This window comes from Gossypium hirsutum, chromosome D06 (genome assembly GCF_007990345.1).
Source record: "Gossypium hirsutum isolate 1008001.06 chromosome D06, Gossypium_hirsutum_v2.1, whole genome shotgun sequence".
NCBI lineage: Eukaryota > Viridiplantae > Streptophyta > Magnoliopsida > Malvales > Malvaceae > Gossypium > Gossypium hirsutum.
The window spans coordinates 21,796,635-21,816,493 of NC_053442.1; the positions used below are offsets into that span (position 1 = coordinate 21,796,635).

The 19,859-nt window shown below is 33.9% G+C and overlaps 1 protein-coding gene across 1 annotated transcript; it reads left to right on the top strand.

The window, feature by feature from the left end:
* Window positions 1-789: 789 nt before the first annotated feature.
* Window positions 790-19,520, top strand: LOC107901562 (proline-rich receptor-like protein kinase PERK3). The gene is made up of 8 exons (XM_016827618.2): window positions 790-1,896; window positions 1,989-2,384; window positions 2,484-2,570; window positions 2,943-3,013; window positions 3,113-3,198; window positions 5,932-6,079; window positions 6,314-6,475; window positions 19,040-19,520. The coding sequence occupies exons 1-8, from the start codon at window positions 870-872 to the stop codon at window positions 19,292-19,294; spliced, it is 2,232 nt and encodes a 743-aa protein (XP_016683107.2). The 5' UTR covers window positions 790-869; the 3' UTR covers window positions 19,295-19,520.
* Window positions 19,521-19,859: the final 339 nt, after the last annotated feature.

Sequence of the window (19,859 nt, forward strand, 5' to 3'; positions counted from 1 at the left end):
CACAAGCCAATCACAAAAGTTAAAAAAAATTAAATTGAATTTAGTTAAAAAATTTATAAATATTGAATGTGATTTCAATGTTCAATTTGATAGTTTAAGGTTATTTAATTTGATACTTGAGTTTGTTCTGTCTCAATTAAATACATATGGATTTTTATACTAGAGCATATGTGTCAAATATTCATTGGGTTACTTGTTGTTTGATATGGGTATCAAGTTGGACAATGAAGCTAGACTCAAGAATAAAATTGGGAGATAAAAAAATTCAAGTGCCATTAAACATTGAAGTTAAATTTAGGGCTATTAAATTAAGTTAGGCTTAATTTAAACTTGAGTTTAGAAAAAAATTGAGAATTTGACCTGGTCTGATTTATATAATGATCCATAGATGATCTATACTACTATTAAAGCCATAATTGAATTAGTATTACGAGTTAATTAAACACTAACTTTATTATAGAAATTACAAAAATATAAATTTGTAATTAAAAAATTAGTTATATTATTTGAGGAATTTTTAATATTTTATTTTAACAAAACAATGAAAAGTTACACATAGTTGAATTTGAACATGTGCTATTTAACATTAATAAAACTCTATTTTTTCGATTGAGCTAACAATTTATGTTAATATAATATTTATATTTTAAATGTAACATATAATATGAAAAATATATAATAGAAAAAACTAAACAGGTGGACCCAGGTGTTAGAGGTGAATTCGAGTTTCCTCGCCCGTGACTCTCATCTATTATTATTTTAAAATCCCCCCATTAGTATTAGAGTATCGGGATTTGCCATGAAACTGCAACTTTCTTTTTTTATTTGTGGAGTGGTTTAGTTGATTGGTTTTACTTTTATCCCCTTTTATGGTTTATGTCAGTAAAAATGGATTCATAAATTCTGCAACCAAAACAAAATATAAATTCTCTAAAACACTTTCCAGCTATGAAATCCACCACTCCGAGGATAAAACATTTTATTGTACATTGATTTGCATGTGGGAGTTGTGGGCTCTACATTACAATATGTTGTTAACACCCTCATTGTCTCCATCATCCCCCGTAGATTCCCCTCCTCCTCTTCCACCACCACCACTCCCGGTGGTTCTGCCTCCTCTACCACCCCTACCCCCACCAACTCCTGCTTCTGCTTCTCCTCCACCCTTGTTGGCATCCCATTTGGCCCCAATATCAACCCCACCTCCAATTCCTGCTGCTGTTGCTATAAGTCCTGTTACTACTCCTACACAGGCGGTTGTTACTTCTGCACCACCACCCTCACCAACACCCCCTGCTGCTGCTACTAAAATTACTCCATTAGCTTCTCCCCCACTCCCACCACCACCATTGGTTATTATTCCTTCCCCATTGCTTCCTAAATCTTCTCCTCCACCTCCTCAACAGCCATCTAAACCTTTGCCATCTACTCCACTTCCAACAGCTCCACCAAGGCCACCATCTGTGGTGCTTCCACCACCACCACCACCTGCAGCTTCTCGTTCTACTGGGGTCCCTAAAACTCCAACACCATTTCGGGCATTTCCACTGCCTCCACCTCTACCTCTACCTCTACCGCCACCAACATCAACACCACCCCCACTACCACCTGCAGCTTCTCATTCCATCGGAGCTCCTAAAACTCCAGGATTCTTTCAGGCCTTTCCACCGCCTGCACCACCACCACCACCAGCATTAGCGCTAACAGCGAGCAAAGGAGGTTTGGCAGCCGCAAAGCACAGGCCACAGTCTCCAATTGGGCTTATAGTTGCATCCGTTGGTGTTGCAGTTCTACTATTTGTTGTGTTTGCATTAGTGTGCATTTGTTTCAAAGGTAGAAGGAGAAAACACAAGCCTTCAGACACTAAAATTCAACAATGTTCTACTGTCACAAAAGGTGAATTTAATACAACTAGTATTTGTTTCAAATCTTAATTAAGAACCCAAATCTGATAGAATTTCAATGTTTTGTTTGGTTTGGTTTTTTAGATGGCCCTTCTGCTGCTTCAATGCAACAAAAACAACAAAATGTCTCCAATTCAGCAACAGTTGCAGCAGATACCGCATTGAATCCTTCAAGTGGCATTTTCACTTATGAGGAATTAGTCATTGCGACCAATGGTTTCTCCGAATCCAACCTCATTGGACAAGGAGGTTTCGGTTACGTCTACAAAGGGCGTCTGCTGACCGGACAAGACGTCGCGGTTAAGAAACTGAAGGCTGGGAGCCGGCAAGGGGAGCGTGAATTCCGGGCCGAGGTTGAGACCATTAGCCGAGTGCATCACAAACACCTTGTTTCCTTGGTAGGATACTGCATCAATGGGGCTGAGAGATTGCTTGTTTATGAGTTTGTCCCTAACAGAACATTGGAATTCCACTTGCATGGTTAGTATTATTATTTCCTTTTCTTCATTCTCTATGATCAATGAATGTTTCGGTGATTCAATGTGTTGCAATTTTTATCTGTAATTAATTGTGTTGTAGAAAACCGACAACCTATTATAGTTTGGGAAAGCAGACTCAAAATTGCTATAGGCTCTGCAAAAGGATTAGCATATCTGCATGAGGACTGTGAGTTCATTTCTTAGCTTTTACTCATTACAAAAAAAAAAAAATTTACGGCCTGTCAATTGGTCAGGTTGAGTTAATTCTTGTTTTAAAATTTTTATTTCAATTCAAGTTGTTTCGGATTTAAGATTATTTGGGTTTGAGGTTCCATTTTCCCGGTTGGGTCATTTTAGTGCTAGTTGTTCGGGGTCAACTTTGAGATTAGTTCAATCCGGATTCGGATTGGACAGCTTTGTTTTGTTGACGTTTTTACGGCTAAACTGGGGTGGATTCAACTCGTGTTTAAGTTGATTGGGTCGGAATTTCGAGGTGTCTTATATTTCACAAATTTCATAATCTAGTTCTAGTTGTGATTGAAGTAGATTGTTCCTACAGGCAGTCCAACAATCATTCACAGAGATATCAAGGCAGCTAATATTCTACTTGATATGAGATTTGAAGCTAAGGTAGATCTCAAAATCTATAGATATACATATAGTGATTTTGTTTGTTGTATGGTAAAGTGTTTGACAGTGAATGAACTGTAAGTTTTTTTGCATTTTCAGGTTTCTGATTTTGGACTTGCCAAAATTTTCTTTGATGAGAGTCCCTCCATTACTCACATCTCTACCCGAGTTATGGGAACTTTTGGGTTAGGTCCTTTCTTTTCTCATCCCATTCCATTCCTTTTTCTAATACTATAATGTTGAAACTTTTCTAGGATCGGACTATTCGCTTGAGTAGGGAGGTTGGTTCAAAATTTTAGACAAAAGCATAAAAAATGGATTTTGTACTTAACTTGTATTCTGTTATTCGAGTTAGTATTTTTGCACTAACAGCGGTAATTTGTGATGATGTGGTACTAAGAGCTAATTTGATAGTGACACGTGTCGGCCTCTCAATATGTCATGTGACAGGTATAAATTAAAAAATTTAAAATTAATAAAATGTAATTTTTGCACATCAAGAGAACCCAGACAGATGTTGTCCAGATTCATTCATTCTAGATGTTTTTTTTAATAAGTTAATAAGTTTTTATTTTAAAAATATTAGGTTATTTATATTATTATTTTTATTATGAAATTAGAAATTATATAAAATTTTAAAAAATTTTAAAATATATAATTTAATAAAAATATAATAACTTTTACATCAAGTATGAACCTAGATAGATTATTGTCCAAATTTAAATCCATCTAGACAACCATTTGTTTAAATTCATTGTATACATACTTTTTATTTCTTTTTATTTATTTATATATTTTATAAATTTATAAATTTTTAGTTCTTTTATATAGTCATATATTTTTATATATTTTTCATAATTTATAACTTTATATTTTATATGTTTTTAAAAATAATAACCTAAAATTTGATATTTTATAAAAAAAATTATAAAAAATTATTAAAAATACATTTAGAATGAATCTGAACAATTGAGTGTCTAGATGAAATGTTTCTAGACAATCATTTGTAGAAGTTCATTTTTTATGTGAAAAAAAATTATACTTTTATTCATTTATATATTTTAAAAAAATTTAATTTACGTTCGCCACTTGTCGTGTGTCACCACCAGATTGGCCATCAGTGCCATGTCAACACAAACTAATAGGGTTAGTGCGTAAATACCAACCTGAATGACGAAATACAAGTTCAGGTATCAACTAAGTCCAAAAAAAAGTTCAAGCACCAACTAGGTATTTTTGGATAAATTCATAAAGAAAACTCTATATTAACCATAAAAAAAATGTCAATTTAAAATATACTCTAAACTTAAGCTTTATGATTCAAAGTGTTCATTGATTCAATCAGATCCGAGTATGTGCATTATATTAATACTATGTGTAATTGTCAAAACCTATAAATAACTAACCTAAACCTTTTAATGCCAGTCTATATGTATATATATACATATATTATAAAACATAATTGTTTTTATTTGACTTTTAGTAATTATATATATTTTACTACCTTTATATATTTTTCTTTATCTAAACGGACACAACTTAACATATGTTCTAATATTTACATTGTAGTATAGTATGTTTAATTTTCATATGCTATAAATTACCTAATTTATATTTATATCATAACTTGAAAATGGGTTGGATTGAACTCAGACTTTGAATATTGATACTCGAGCTTATCCCACATATTAAATGAATTTATTTTTTCAAACTCATTTTTTGAGCCTAACTTAAACTATCATAATGTTTTGAGCAGGCTTTTGGGTTTGGGTGAGTAGCTCATCACTTGAATAGGTTTACACGAGCCTTACTCAACTTGTTTTTCAATTTCACAATATGTTAGTTCTTTGTTATTTATATATTATGTATTTTATATCATATGAAAATCAAATATATAATACGGTGGCGACTATAATAAAACCTCTTAAAATAAAAACTACAATGTTTCACAGAAGTGAATTTAAGGGGTAGGCAGGCCTGACCCCTTTCAAATAGAAATTACTATATTAAGTCCTTAAAAATTAATTTATAATAAAATTACACATTACCCTTAAAATGAAAAAAAGTTATGTTTAATCCTTTTAAAAATGATAAATAATAAATTAATACATAATAAAATTATATCCTAATTTCTCAAAAATTTATTATTCAATCTTGACCCCTTTAAAAAATGTTTTAAATTCACCCTTGGTTTTGAGCCTTAATTGAAATTAGAATCTGAGTTGTAGGATTTCTTTAGACCCTTTGCTCATGGTTAGAAAAAAGAAAAAAGTTGAGCGTTATAATTTTTATTTTAGTGAGATAGGTTATATTGTAAATCTATAGCCTAGAAGAGTTCAATTTAAAGTTCTCATTTTAAGAATTATCATTATAATTTTCACCATATGATATTATAATGTAAATATTAAAAAATATAAAATTATTGGATACATCATATGTGGTGTTTTTTAGATTTCATAAACGAGTTGAAGGAATGACATGTATTTTATAGGGTATAGTAAATAATATTTTTTTTAAAAATAGATATATAAATAAATAGGATGCTTGTCACATGATCAATTATACTTGTGGAATTTTTAAACTCCGCAAATTATATATCAAATAATTACAATTAAAAATTATGTTAAGTTATTTATGATTATAAATTTAATAAAAGGGCAATCATATATAATTACTAAATATTAAATAAAAACTTAATATACTTTTTAAAAATAATATGGCAAACCTAAATAGATTTAGGTTAACCATTTGTATATATACATAAGCAGACTTAAACTAAATTTCAGTACATATTATGCTTGGGTAACTACATGTGATATTGTTATCGATCATTGACCTAAAACTAAACTGAATGAATAATTTTTGTTTGTTATGAATTTCAATATATTTTTGCTCTAACAAGATGTTTGATCATGCAGATACCTTGCTCCTGAGTATGTATTGACCGGTAAATTAACGGATAAATCAGATGTATATTCGTATGGGGTCATGCTTTTAGAGCTTATAACTGGACGTCCACCTATCATCCAGCAATCATCCTCCACAAATCATAGCTTAGTTGATTGGGTACATCATCATCCTCTATTGTTTGTTCACGATATTTGAGAGGATTTGAATATAAATATTAAATTTAAATTTAAATCTTATGCTTTTAGGTCGAGCCAAGATATAACAATTATGTATAATTGGTATAATACATAAATCTGACTTAAACTCGACCCTAGCTGGCTTAATTAATGGACATATTGGATCCAAACATAGAATTAGGGGGATTTATTTTGAATGTGTTGGGTGAAACAGGCGAGGCCTTTGCTAGGTGGTGCAATCGAAGCAAATGAATACGAGAGCCTAGTTGATGAGAGGTTAAACGGCGCCTACAGCAAGAGTCAGATGGCAAACATGGTCACTTGTGCTGCTGCTTGTCTCCGTCAATCAGCGTGGCTTAGACCTCGAATGATCCAGGTACTTATACATTACACTTTTAAACTATTTTAACTATTACCAAATTAAATGATAAATCATATTATATTCTAATATAATCATATATAATCCATTTTTAATTAATATATATAAGTTTAATTTTTAGCCTTTAAATTTGACAATTAAATCTACTTTCGTACTTGTATTTCTTTTTTTTGTCTATTTTGATATCACAAGGCAACTAAAAAAATGTAAAAGTTTAATATTGTGACATTTTGAGATTTTTCTATGTCACTAGGTTCACTTTTTTCAAGTGATGCCATGACACAATCTCAAAATGTCATATCGTTAAACTTTTACATTTTTCAAGTTTATGAGTTAAAAAAGACTTAATTACCAAGTTCACATACTCAAATAGACTAAAAAAAAGTATAGGTATCAAATTGGACCTGATTATATTAACATTTTCTAATATATGTGAATTTTTTTGTTTGAAATTATAAGTATAGTACAATTGGATACAAATGACACATTTGAATAACTATAAAAAAAATTGAAAGAAAGGAGTATTATAAACTCTTGAAAAAAAAAGTAGACAATGATTCGTCTAGAACACCTAATTGTCGCAATGATACCTTTTGCTCGATAAGAAATCAAGCAAATGTTTTCTTGTCTAAGAACATGCTTCCGCAAGTTCATCAAGAAAAATTTCCATGATTTCATGTTCTCTTTGTCCACAATGACAAAGACTATCAGCAGTATGTTTTGATCATCATCTTGTGCAACTGCAATAAGAAGGTTTTTGCGTATATTTCTCGTATATCCATGTTCCATCAATCTGCACAATTGGATTACAATGAGGAAAGACCTTAATGTAAGGATCAAATGTCCAGAACAAGCAATGGAAAATTCTTTTCCTTAGTACTAGTTGGTCATCTTGGCCATAAGTAGGTAGTATCTTCAATTCAACCACTGTTCTTGGCACATGCTTTTTTATTGCAACTAACCATTCTTGAAGTTCATTGTACGACGTATCCCAATCAGCATAAAACTATTTTGTTGCTATTTGTTTAGCCCTCCATGTTTTTTTATATGACATTTTGTACCTAAACCAAGATTGCATATTGGCAATCAAGACAGATATAGGAATGGCAAACATGTCTTTCACCATTGGCGTGATGCAACTACAAATTAATTTTGCATCAAGTTTCTGATTATCTTGAGTCATCATTGCAACAATGCATGTAAGAGGCCTTACAAATTTTCAAATCACCTACAATTGTGACCTCTGCATCAATGCAACTCGTACCGGCTAGTTACACCCTTCTGTAGAGCTCAACACTCCCTAATATATAATGTCGGCTTAGATACAACGAATTTGTAGTCTATCGACACTTTCATGCTATACTGCTTGGTGGTAGCTACACATGCCCCGTTATTTAGGAATTGTAGATTTACAACCAACTCTTCTGATTCAAATTCTGGCACCAATATGCGGGAAGATATTATATCTGGGTATTTTGGGAATTCAGATTCATGTGTTGCATTGAGATCTACACTCAATATGTGGGTTGAAGGTTCGTTCAATATAACAATGCCACGAGTCAAACTCATAACTGGAGGGGTGTCTACATTATGATCATCACTAGAGGCAGATTTAAGAGGGTTGGCAGGGGCCCCAACCCTCTTAAAATGGAAAATTTACCATTTTGGCCTTTTAAATTTTTAAAAATTTTAAATTAATAAAGGTAAAATTACACTTTGGCCCCCTAAAAATGATAAAAGTTTGATTTAATCCTTTAAAATTATAAAGATATAGACAATTTAATTTCAACCCCCTAAATTTTTTTCCTGGCTTCACCTCTAATCATCGCCTTTGCCTTCATCATCTATATCATTCAACACCTCATCAAGATCGGGGCCACTAAATTCCTCCACCTAGTGATCTAGACCATCATCATTATTGGGTACTTCTTCACTATCTGTATGGATACCAATCACCAATGGATGTATATGTAAAATGGGACCTAAATTAGAGTTATTATACAAAATAAAACACATTATGTGGATTGTCGCCTGATGTGAATGTCACTCCATAATCACACGATTCTACCCACCCAACATTTATATCAAAGTAAAACCCGTGTACAAAATATTGCCTATGACAAACACTCTCGGAACCTCTATATACGGGTCTTGAACTCCATGTTGTTGATTTAATAGAGTGACATTTTGTACTGGCTCAACATTCACCAACTTAGCAAACTGCTCAATTGGTTTAATGTTACCAGTTAAGTAATACAATGCGATCATTGTCTCCACATCATCATTTGCGAGTTCCATCTCCCTATATTTACACGGATTTGACGAATTTAGAAATTTGTAAAATAGTGTGAACATCCTCCTCGCATAACATCGAATGGTTTTTACACCAATCTTTTCTTTCATTTCATTAAGTTTTACACTCTTGTTGAACCTCATTTCAATTTGATGGCAAAATTCAAATATACAACCAACTTTCGTATGAAAAATTACCCCATAGAAATTGACATATACAAAGAATTAATTACTCATCTTCTATACTAAATCTATAAAACAAATTAAAAATAAAAAAAGTATATATTAATTGCTATTAAAACAATTTATAACATATTAATTCAAAAAACTTACTATAAATCACATATCATATCTAAAAACTCAAACCTTAATAAAAAAAACAAAATATAAAAATTTCAACAAACATATAATATAATACTAACCAACTAAATAAATATGACTACATAATAACAACATTTTACCCTCTAAACATATAATATAATAGCAGCTTTTATCCTTCAAGTATCACACATAAATTATGGATAATATAAACTATATAAACTATATAGATATAATTTATTAATGAACAAATTTAATTAAAAACCTGTAACTTAATGAAATTAATTAAAAGCTCAATTACTAATCTACTGAATAAATAAAAAATTAAAAAAAAACTTATCATCCAACAAAATAATTTGCATGCCATACTAAAAATTATTATCAAAATATAGTAATATGACTATTTATACTAGTAAAATAAAATAAATTAAAAGTTATCTTATCAACTCAAACTCAAAATTAGAGATGAAAAACAATATATTCTTGAACTTGAATTCTAATAGTTGTTTTTGATGAGATTTTTAAAACTATTTATGAACCCAAGCTTTCTCTCTCGGTTGATTTTAACACCTCAAGCTATCTTTTTGACTGGAAAAGAAAGGTAGATATAAATGTTGTTCGGTGTCACCTGCGGCGAAATTACCAATAAAAGCCCTTTTATTTTCAAAATTATCGAAATGGGCTAGTCCTAAATTAATTAGCGGAATGGGTCAATTTCTCCCAAAACATGTCCATGTCAGCGCGTTGTCAGGAGATAATACAGGAAAACGCTTCCTCAAGGAAGCGTTTTCCCCGTTTTATAGGGTTAGTGTTTTTTACAATTAGGGTTAGGGTTTTGAAGGTTTGGGGTTTTTAGATTTTAGGGTTTTAAAGAAAAAATTAAATAAATAAGGGTTTAAGGTTTCTTAAGTAAATTAATTATAAATTTTAAAAAATTAGATTAGGGTTTAGTGTTTAGGGTTCTTAAGGAGAAAATCAAATAAATTAGGGTTTGGTGTTACTTGAGTAAATTAATTATAAATTTAAAAAAAATTAGATTAGGGTTTAGTGTTTAGGGTTTTCAAGAAAAAATTCAAATAAATTAGGGTTTAGGGTTACTTGAGTAAATTAATTATAAATTTTTAAAAAATTAGATTAGGGTTTAGTCTTTAGGGTTTTTAAGGAAAAAATCAAATAAATTAGGGTTTGGGGTTACTTGAGTAAATTAATTATAAATTTTTAAAAAAATAGAATAGGGTTTAGGATTTTTAAGGAAAAATCAAATAAATTAGGGTTGGGGTTTAGGGTTACTTAATTAAATTATTCTTTAATTTAAAAAAGCTCCCACGTGGACGCTCTTTTGCTATTGTAGTTCTTGAAAAAATAATTTTGAGAAGACGTTTCTGAGCAAATAGTGTCAAAAACCCTTTAAGCAGGATGCATTGTCAGCAAAAGTACTGAAAGAAGCTCCCACGTGGACACTCTTTTGCTATAGTAGTTCCTGAAAAATAATTTTGAGAAGACGTTTCTGAGCAAATAGTGTCAAAAACTCTTTAAGCAGGATGCATTGTCAGCAAAAGTACTGAAAAAAGCTCCCACGTGGACGCTCTTTTGCTACAGTAGTTTTTGAAAAAATAATTTTGAGAAGATGTTTCTGAGCAAATAGTGTTAAAAACGCTTCAAGCAGGATGCAATATCAGCAAAAGTACTAAAAGAAGCTCCCACGTGGACGCTCTTTTGCTACAGTAGTTCCTATTTGGCCTGAGGCTATAAATAAGCCAAATTTTTTTCTCAGGTTGCATAAGTTACAGCAAAAAAAAATTAGAGAGGTTAAGAAGAATAGAAATTGAAGATGAGTGAACATATTAGTGCTGTTATTTACTATGATGGTGAGGTTCGTCACACCGAGAACGGTGTTGTTTTTTTATTGGAGATTCAGTGCGATTGGTTTTTAACCAGAACATAGATTTGACAGAATTTCGTAAAAGAATTAGGTGTAAAATATTCGAAACGAGGCCAATGAAAGTTTTGTCTATTAGGTATTGATTTTGTGCTTCTATTGATCTGGTGACATATGACTCATTCGACATCAAAGGTGCTCGTAGCTTAGAGGCAATGGTGCAAACTCATCTCGCTAGTGGATCACCCTATATTGAGTTATATGTACAATTTGCATCGCCAAATGATGCATTTGCGATTGCTATTTGAGAGGAATACACGACCCCTACCCGACACTCTGTTAGTGGGTTACAAAACACGAAATCGCCCGTGTTTGGTAGCGGTATGAAATACACAACCCCTGCATGACACTCCGTCAGTGGATGAGACATGCACCTCGGTGGGTCGATGTTTGATGGTGGAAATAAGTACTGGAGAACGACATCAACTTCTAGTGGTTGGCAATCTACATCCAATTTGGGATGTTATGAATTGCCCAGAAAAAGGGATGATGTATTCCTTACGACGTCCACCGGTGAGGGGACCTCATACGTTGCAGATGATGGTGGGTTAGAAGATGAGTCCGATATGGATCCACCTCGAGAGCCCGGCCTCGATGGTGCAGAAGTTGTATTATTTTTTGAATCAGAGCCTATTCCAATCGAACCTGAAGATGTTGATGGGGGTTTAGATGAAGAAGATCCACTATTCAGGGTATACTCGCCTCCAACCCACATGTATATGTCGATCTATTTGCAGATGATGCGTTAGAGTTTCCAGATCTACCACACAGAATGCGTAATCGTACAAGTTCGTTATTGGATTCGGGTGAATTTGAAGTTGGTAAGAAGTTTTCCAATAAGGATAGTTTTCTTGGTGCATTGAAACAACATAGCATCAATAACGACCTTAACTACCATGTGGTTAAATCCAAATCTGATAAGTTTGAGGCGAAGTGTGCAGTGTAAGACGGTACATGTTCATGGAAAATCTACGCGTCGTTGAGAAAAAGGACAAGGTTGTAGGAGATAAAAAAGTACAAAGGTTCACATACATGTGTTGCAGGTACAATATTTAGGGTTTTTGAATAATACTGTTATTATGTAATGTTGCATTATTTAACGTACTTCGTTGACAGGTATTTCACAAGATTATCCCAAGATGGATTCAACTATGTTAGCTAGCTTAATACTACCCACGGTAAAGGCAGAACCCAGGTTGGATAGTCGGTCTTAATTGCCAATATTCGTAGCCAAATGGGGTACACGCCCTCTTACTGCAAGACTTGGATAGCTAAGCAGAAGGCGTTGGAGAAGATGCATAGTAGGTGGGACGCTTCATATAATGAAATATGGCAGTGGTGTCAAGTGCTAGAGAGATATGTCCCAGGTTGCATAACAGACCTTAAAACGGAACATGCCTACTACAACGACCAATTGCTCTATGGATACCAAGTGTTCAAACGTCTGTTCTAGACTTTTAAGCAATGTCGAGACACATTTCTATACTGCAAGCCATTGGTACCAATTGACGGTACCTTTATGTTTGGTAAATATACCCATTGGCTATTGCTAGCAGTGGCACAGGATAGAAGTGGGAGAATTCTTCCAATTGCATTTGCAATAACATCGGGGGAGTCAACTAATGACTGAGATTTCTTTCTATTTAGGTTAAGGAGGCATGTGTGCCCCTAACCTGATATTTGCGTTATTTCAGATCGGAGCACCGGAATACTAGCTGCAATTGAGCGACAGGGAAGCCTATGACAGTGTACACACCATCGGTATTGCCTAAGGAACGTTTCTACCAACTACTACATGCAATATTCATCTAAAAGTGAACGATTACAAGTGACCAACATGGGTATTTAGTCTCTTTTAATATAATTTCGTTTGTCATTTTGAATTTATTCTAAATGAAAGAGTGGTATGTAATATTCGTTATGAACTTATATTGGCAGGGTATGAAATAAGTAAAGATCATTTTAATAAGATGTTAGCGGTTTTGCGTTCAGTTAACGACGAAAGCGCGGACTACCTCCATAACATACCTTCGAACAGTGGACACAAGCATACGACGGCGGCCTACGATATGGTCATATGACCTCAAACCTGGCTGAATGCATAAATTCTGTTCTAAAAGGAACGCGCCATTTACCGATAACATCGGTTGTGCGAGAGATATATTTTCGTTTAGCAGCGCCATTTTCCAAAGTAAGTAGCGAGTTATGCAGGCCAAATGTAGGGAGGCCATGTATGGTGCAAAAAGGTATTGCAAGAAGTTAACAAGGGGAAGGCGCGGGCGAACACCATGCACACAGTGTGTCACGATCGATACAACTTATGGTTTCGTGTGACGGGGTTTGACAGACCGCACCAAGGTTTTACTGGCGGACAATATCGTATACACTTAAGAAATAGGACTTGCGACTGTGGGACGTTTGACGCACTTCGTTATCCATGCGCTCATGTAATTACAGCTTGTCAGAATCTCCGTCTGGATCCCATGAGCTATGTCGACAAAGTGTACAAATTAGAATACATGTACAATGCCTGGTGACACATATTTCCACCGGTCCCAGATGAACGTAAGTGGCCGTCTGTATTGCTTGCTCCCTTTAAGCTATTACCGAATAGAGGGTTGCGTCACAAACCAAAGGGTCGACCTTGCTCGACTAGAATACGTAACAATATGGATATCCGAGAAACAACCAATCAACAGAAGTTGTGCGGATGGTGTAGGAACCTAGGCCATACAAGTAGATCATGTCCAAATCGCAATAGTTGATAGTTGTTGTAAAAAACTATGTTGTATTATTTATATTTTATTAAATAAAATAACATAAAATATTCAAAATATTGCCTTATTTAAAAGAATTTCTATTTTATTAAAACTATAAAAGTAAATTACAATTACTTTATTCAAAACAAACTTTTATTTTTATTACATGAAATAATATAAAAATATTCAAAATGTTTGTACAAATATAATAAAATAAAAATCAATGTCCGTGCCTGCCGAATTCAGTGCCACATGAAGGTCGTCGACGGTTACGCACTAGATTCCTCCTTTGTCCAGCTTTCGGCGAGGGTTGTGGTTACTCCGGCGGGGATTCTGGTTCATTCGGTAAGGATTTGGTTGTCGGTGTTGGGAGGATGACCCACCTTGATAGAATATTGACTGCGGAGGTGTTTGCATCACCAATGGCGAAGGTGTTTGAAACCCATAAGGTGATGGGGATGGTAAAAGAAGAGCTCCTCGACGGCCCCTCCTGCGATCCCTCATGCAACGGTGGCCTATAGATTGGCGGTCCACTCGGAGTAATCGAAAATAGAGAGGAACTGGGCCATGCATTCCAACCTACCATAGGATTAGAAAAAGGAAACATATAAGGGTTAGGATACATAAAAGGGCTAGGATATGCACATGGTATCATCTGAAAAGACTGTGCTGTGGGTGTTGTCGGTTGAAATGTTTGGCCGGGTGACTGTGTGGGTGCTATTGCTGGGCCTGGTGATTGTATGGGCGCTGTTGATAGGCCGGGTGATTGTGTGAGCACTGTTGATGGGCCTGCATCGTCATCCCTTCTTCTTGGATTTAAAGGGCCATGTTGTTCTGTTTGGACACGCAATTACCGCCGCCTCTCCTCTTTCGACAGTAAATATGGCTTGCCATGGAACCTAAACCATGACTTGTATTCCAGCACGCACGCTAACTCTGGAACGATGATCGGTTCCCGAGTAGGTATATAATCATACCGATCTTCCCACATTTTGGATATAGTGTGACCAGAATCTCAGCCAATTCGTATGCAATTGCCGTAAGTCGATTCTATGATGACCATCCAACACCTCAGGTGCCACAAAAATTTGTTGTCGGAATCCAAATTGTCGTAATACTCTGTCTGACTGGTGCATCTCCACGAAGGCAAAGTTGACCAATGGGACATTCACAAGCCAAGCGTTCGAATTTTGCAAGTATTCATCTGGAATTACTGCCCGAATTGCCGGATCCTTGTATGGTGTCCATTAAAACTATATGAATATGATGGAAATATTAGTTATATACATAATACTAAATACTAAATATGAACCAACTATCTCATTATGTATATCTATTTTATTTAATACTTACTTGTGCTTCCGACCGTTGGTCTAATAGAAGCCGTATATCTTCAAGAGAGGTAGGTAATCCAACATAACTTGCCAAATGGTTCCACCTAATTAAATAAAATTTTAGCATACGATTATATTTTAAATCTACGTTATAATTGTAAAATCTAATAGAAAATTTACCACGTTATAAGTGGGAATGTATATGGGTGGTCACTTGAGGACGTAAAAATGGAAAGCGAAACCGTGCCCATGATTGCAGTAGTGATAGGCAACCTTTGATTTTCGCTTTATTCGGTCGTATCGCCCTGCACATCTCCCGGTACAATGTTGCTCTAAAATCAACGAGTTTTAGCAGCCATCTCAGATGTACAAGGTTTCGTGACATGTCCGGCATCAGATAACCTCTAATTATCTCAAGAATGTATGCCCGAGCATATCGTATTCTTTCTAGTTCGGTAGAATCACCATCCAGCTCCAGAAATGTGTCTTTTAACTAGCCCATCTCGATCCGACCTCCGTTAATATTATCCAGAATAGCACCTAAAAGTTCGTAGCATACCGCTCCCTAATCACCAGATTGAACAGACCTGGTGATTGCGTACCCGTTCACTGGCAATCCCAATTGCAAATCACGTCTTCCAAAGTGATAGTACACTCTTCACATGAAAGATAGAATGTGTGCGTCTCAGGTCTCCACCTCTCTATCAATGCATTAATGAGTTTTGGGTCCAACTTGCACCCCCGGCCTATCGTCGCCACGTGCCAAAAACCCGCTTCCCGTAGGTAATTCTCTATCAATGGTGATGGAGGACCAGGCATATTACGGATATAGCGTTGCAATATCCGATCTACAGACTTTTATAAGAAATAATAAAATAAAAATCATTTAAAATTACATAAATGAAAAAAATCTTAAGTAAAATTTAAAAATTAAATTTAACACTTACCATTTTCATTTGTTCGACAGATATGTGTTTATCATCGAGATGAATTAATTCTCCGGCCATTGCTTACACGATCAATTTTTTTTATTTAAAAAAAATAAATTCAAAAAAATAAAATTAGAGCTTTTTCGAAAAAAATTAAAGAGAGCTTTGAGAGGAATTTAAGAGAAATTTGAGAGAAATTTGAAAGATTGAAGATGGAAAGGATTTATGTATGAAAAAATGAAAGAGGAGGTCGTATAGTTTTTTTTTACCGTTGGGGGTTACCAACGGTAAAAAAAATAGCTGTTGGTACTGTAGCAGACACAGGGAAAACACTTCCTTAAGGAAGCGCTTTGTCCACGTGGACACAAAGCGTGCACTCAAAGACGCGTTTTCTGTCCATGTGGACAAAGCGCTTCCTTGAGGAAGCGTTTTCCTACTTTATCCCCTGACAATGCTCTGACTTGGACGCGTTTTTGGGGGAAATGACCCATTTTGATAATTATTTCAGGACCTGGCCCATTTTGGTAATTTTAAAAATAAAGTGGCTTTTATTGGTAATTTGCCGAAATGGGCCAGGACCTTGAGGAAGCGTTTTCCCCGTGTCTACTACAGTACCAACAACTATTTTTTTACCGTTGATAACCCCCCAACGGTAAAAAAAAACTATAAAACCCCTTCTTTCATTTTTTCACACTTAAATCCTTTCCATATTCAATTATTCAATATTCTCTCAAATTTCTCTCAAATTCCTCTCAAAGCTCTCTTTAATTTTTTTCGAAAAAGCTCTAATTTTATTTTTTTTAAATTTATTTTTTAAATAAAAAAATTTGATCGTGTTAGCACTGGCCGGAGAATTAATTCGTCTCGATGATAAACACATATCCGTCGAACAAATGAAAATGGTAAGTGTTAAATTTAATTTTTAAATATTACTTAAGATTTTTTTCATTTATGCAATTTTAAATAATTTTTATTTTATTATTTCTTATAAAAGTCTGTAGATCGGATATTGCAATGTTATATCCATAAAATGCCTGGTCCTCCATCACCGTTGATAGAGAATTACCTGCGGGAAGCGGATTTTTGGCACATGGCGGCGATAGGCCGAGGGTACAAGTTGGACCCGAAACTCATTAGTGCGTTGATAGAGGTGGAGACCTGAGATGCACACATTCCATCTTTCATGTGGAGAGTGTACTATCACTTAGGAAGACGTGATTTGCAATTGGGATTACCAGTGGATGGGTACGCAGTCTCCGGGTTCGTTCAATCTGGTGATTGGGGAGCGGTATGCTACGAACTTTTGGGTGCTATTCTGGATAATATTAACGGAGGTCGGATCAAGATGGGCTGGTTATAAGACACATTTCTGGAGCCGGATGATGATTCTACCAACTAGAAAGAATACGATATGCTCGGGCATACATTCTTGAGATAATTAGAGGTTATCTGATGCCGGACATGTCACGAAACCTTGTACATCTGAGATGGCTGTTGAAACTCGTTGATTTTAGAGCAGCTGGTGAATTTAGTTGGGGGTCTGCCATGTTGGCAACATTGTACCGGGAGATGTACGGGGTGACACGACCGAATAAAGCGAAAATCAGAGGTTGCCCATCACTACTGCAATTAGAGGTTGCCTAATTTATTTGATTTTATCCTTAAGAACCCTAAACACTAAACCCTAATCTAATTTTTTAAAATTTATAATTAATTTACTCAAGTAACCCTAAACCCTAATTTATTTGATTTTTCCTTAAAAACCATAAACACTAAACCCTAATCTAATTTTTTAAAATTTAAAATTAATTTAATTAAGAAACCCTAAACCTTAAACCCTTATTTATTTAATTTTTCCTTAAACCCCTAAAATTTAAAACCCCCAAAACCTCAAAACCCTAACCCTAAAAAATAGGAAAAACGCTTCTTTAAGGAAGCGCTTTGTCCATGTGGACACAAACAACACCCTCAAGGACGCGTTTTCTATCCACGTAGACAAAATGCTTCCTCAAGGAAGCGTTTTCCTGCTTTACCCCCTGACAACGCGTTGACGTGGACGAGTTTTGGGGGAAATATGCCCATTCCGATAATTAATTTAGGACCTGGCCTATTTCGGTAATTTTGAAAATAAAGGGGCTTTTATTGGTAATTTTCCTATATTTGTTGGTAAAATTTTTGCTTAAAAATAAATTTTCCCTTGAAATGATTCTACAATGATTTTGTTAATTTTCAAGTGGTGTTACCGGTATGTTAGGCCGTGAGATACATTGAAAACAATTTATTTTCAGCATTTGCTTTTCACTCCATTTTTTAATATATTTTATGTGTTATTTTAATAAATTTTTTGTTAAATATATTTAATTTTATAATACTTTTAATATGTAATTACTTCTTCAGTATTTTGTAATTAAGAAATGAGAAATGAATAAAATAAATAGAAAATACATAGATGACAAGGGTATAATTGTATCTTAATTTGAAGTTTGTTAGTAAATAGATTGTATGAGATTTTATAAACTAGAAAGGATAAGGGGATAATCTTAAAACCTAAGGGGTAAACGTAGTTTATCCTAAAATCTTAACAGCCTCACTAGTAAACATCCAAATGATGTTTTGGTGATATTGGAGGAAAAAATCCTTCATAAAATGTCAAGATTTCATCTCATATTTCACCGGTGCGACTGAAAGGATCCTTGAATTAATTTTGGGTTTTAAATTTTCTGATCAAATCATTTTTCGATTAGAGTTTAATTTTTGACCATTTAAGTTTAAATCATTTCCGGATTGATCCATTTAAAGTTTGTATTTTTGGAATTCAAATAATTTTTAGTATTAGTTGGTTCAAATTTAAATCATTTTCTTTATTTTTTAGATTTAAATTGTTTCTAAGTTTGTGTCAATTTCGATTAGGATGAGATATATTCAGGTTATTAATTATTTATAATTTGATTCGAATTTTTAGAACATAGTAAGAAAATGAATCAATGCAGGTGGTTCGAGCTCTAGAAGACAATATTTCATTACCATATCTGGAGGAAGGAAGCAGGTTTTGGAAAAACTCATTTAACAGCACTTCCTCAGCAACGTTCATCCAAAATGCTCAACTATGCAACAACAATGATAGCTTTAGTGAAACCACAAGTGAATATGGTCTTAATCCTTCCGGCTCCACCACCGAAATTGAAATAACTCCAAACTATTCAATTTCAAAACAACCTGAATATGATCTCAACCGAGAAAGATAGTTTCTTAAAGCTGACACAATATTTCATAAACCATGTATTATTTGTTTACCTACCTATCCAGGAAATTATTTCATATCACACAATTTACAGTTCTAAATTCGTTTTTTTTTTTTGACATTTAATGTTATATAATTTGTAATGTTGTAAAACAAATCTTGCTGTGATTCATCAGATTATGATATTTGTTGCTTTATTACGGTTAAATTTGAGATTTAATATTTTTGTATAAATACTATATAATTGAGTTTCTAGATTTTATACTTTTTTTTATTAAAATACTAGAACATATTTTTCAAATCAAATCGATGGAAGAATCATTTACATCATTGAGTTCCAGTTTGACTATTAATCCAACAATAATTAAAAATTCATAAAAATTAATGAAATATTAAAAACTTTATAAATAAACTCAACTATCGATTTTTATCTCAGTTTTCAATTTTTTATTGGTTCCTAATGATTTGCTTAAAGACTTGTCCAAGTCCTTTATCCAAACCGATATATTAGTCATTTCTTATTCCAACAAACTCGACTAACCTTTTCAACCTGGTTCCAACAACACTAT

Bases quoted from the DNA above. Each gene is read 5' to 3' on its own strand.
- LOC107901562 (XM_016827618.2), top strand. From the start codon at position 870: ATGGTTTATGTCAGTAAAAATGGATTCATAAATTCTGCAACCAAAACA. The intron at 2,571-2,942 runs GTGAGTTCATTT...TTGTTCCTACAG, and splicing joins AGCATATCTGCATGAGGACT to GCAGTCCAACAATCATTCAC. The intron at 6,080-6,313 runs GTACATCATCAT...TGGGTGAAACAG, and splicing joins ATCATAGCTTAGTTGATTGG to GCGAGGCCTTTGCTAGGTGG.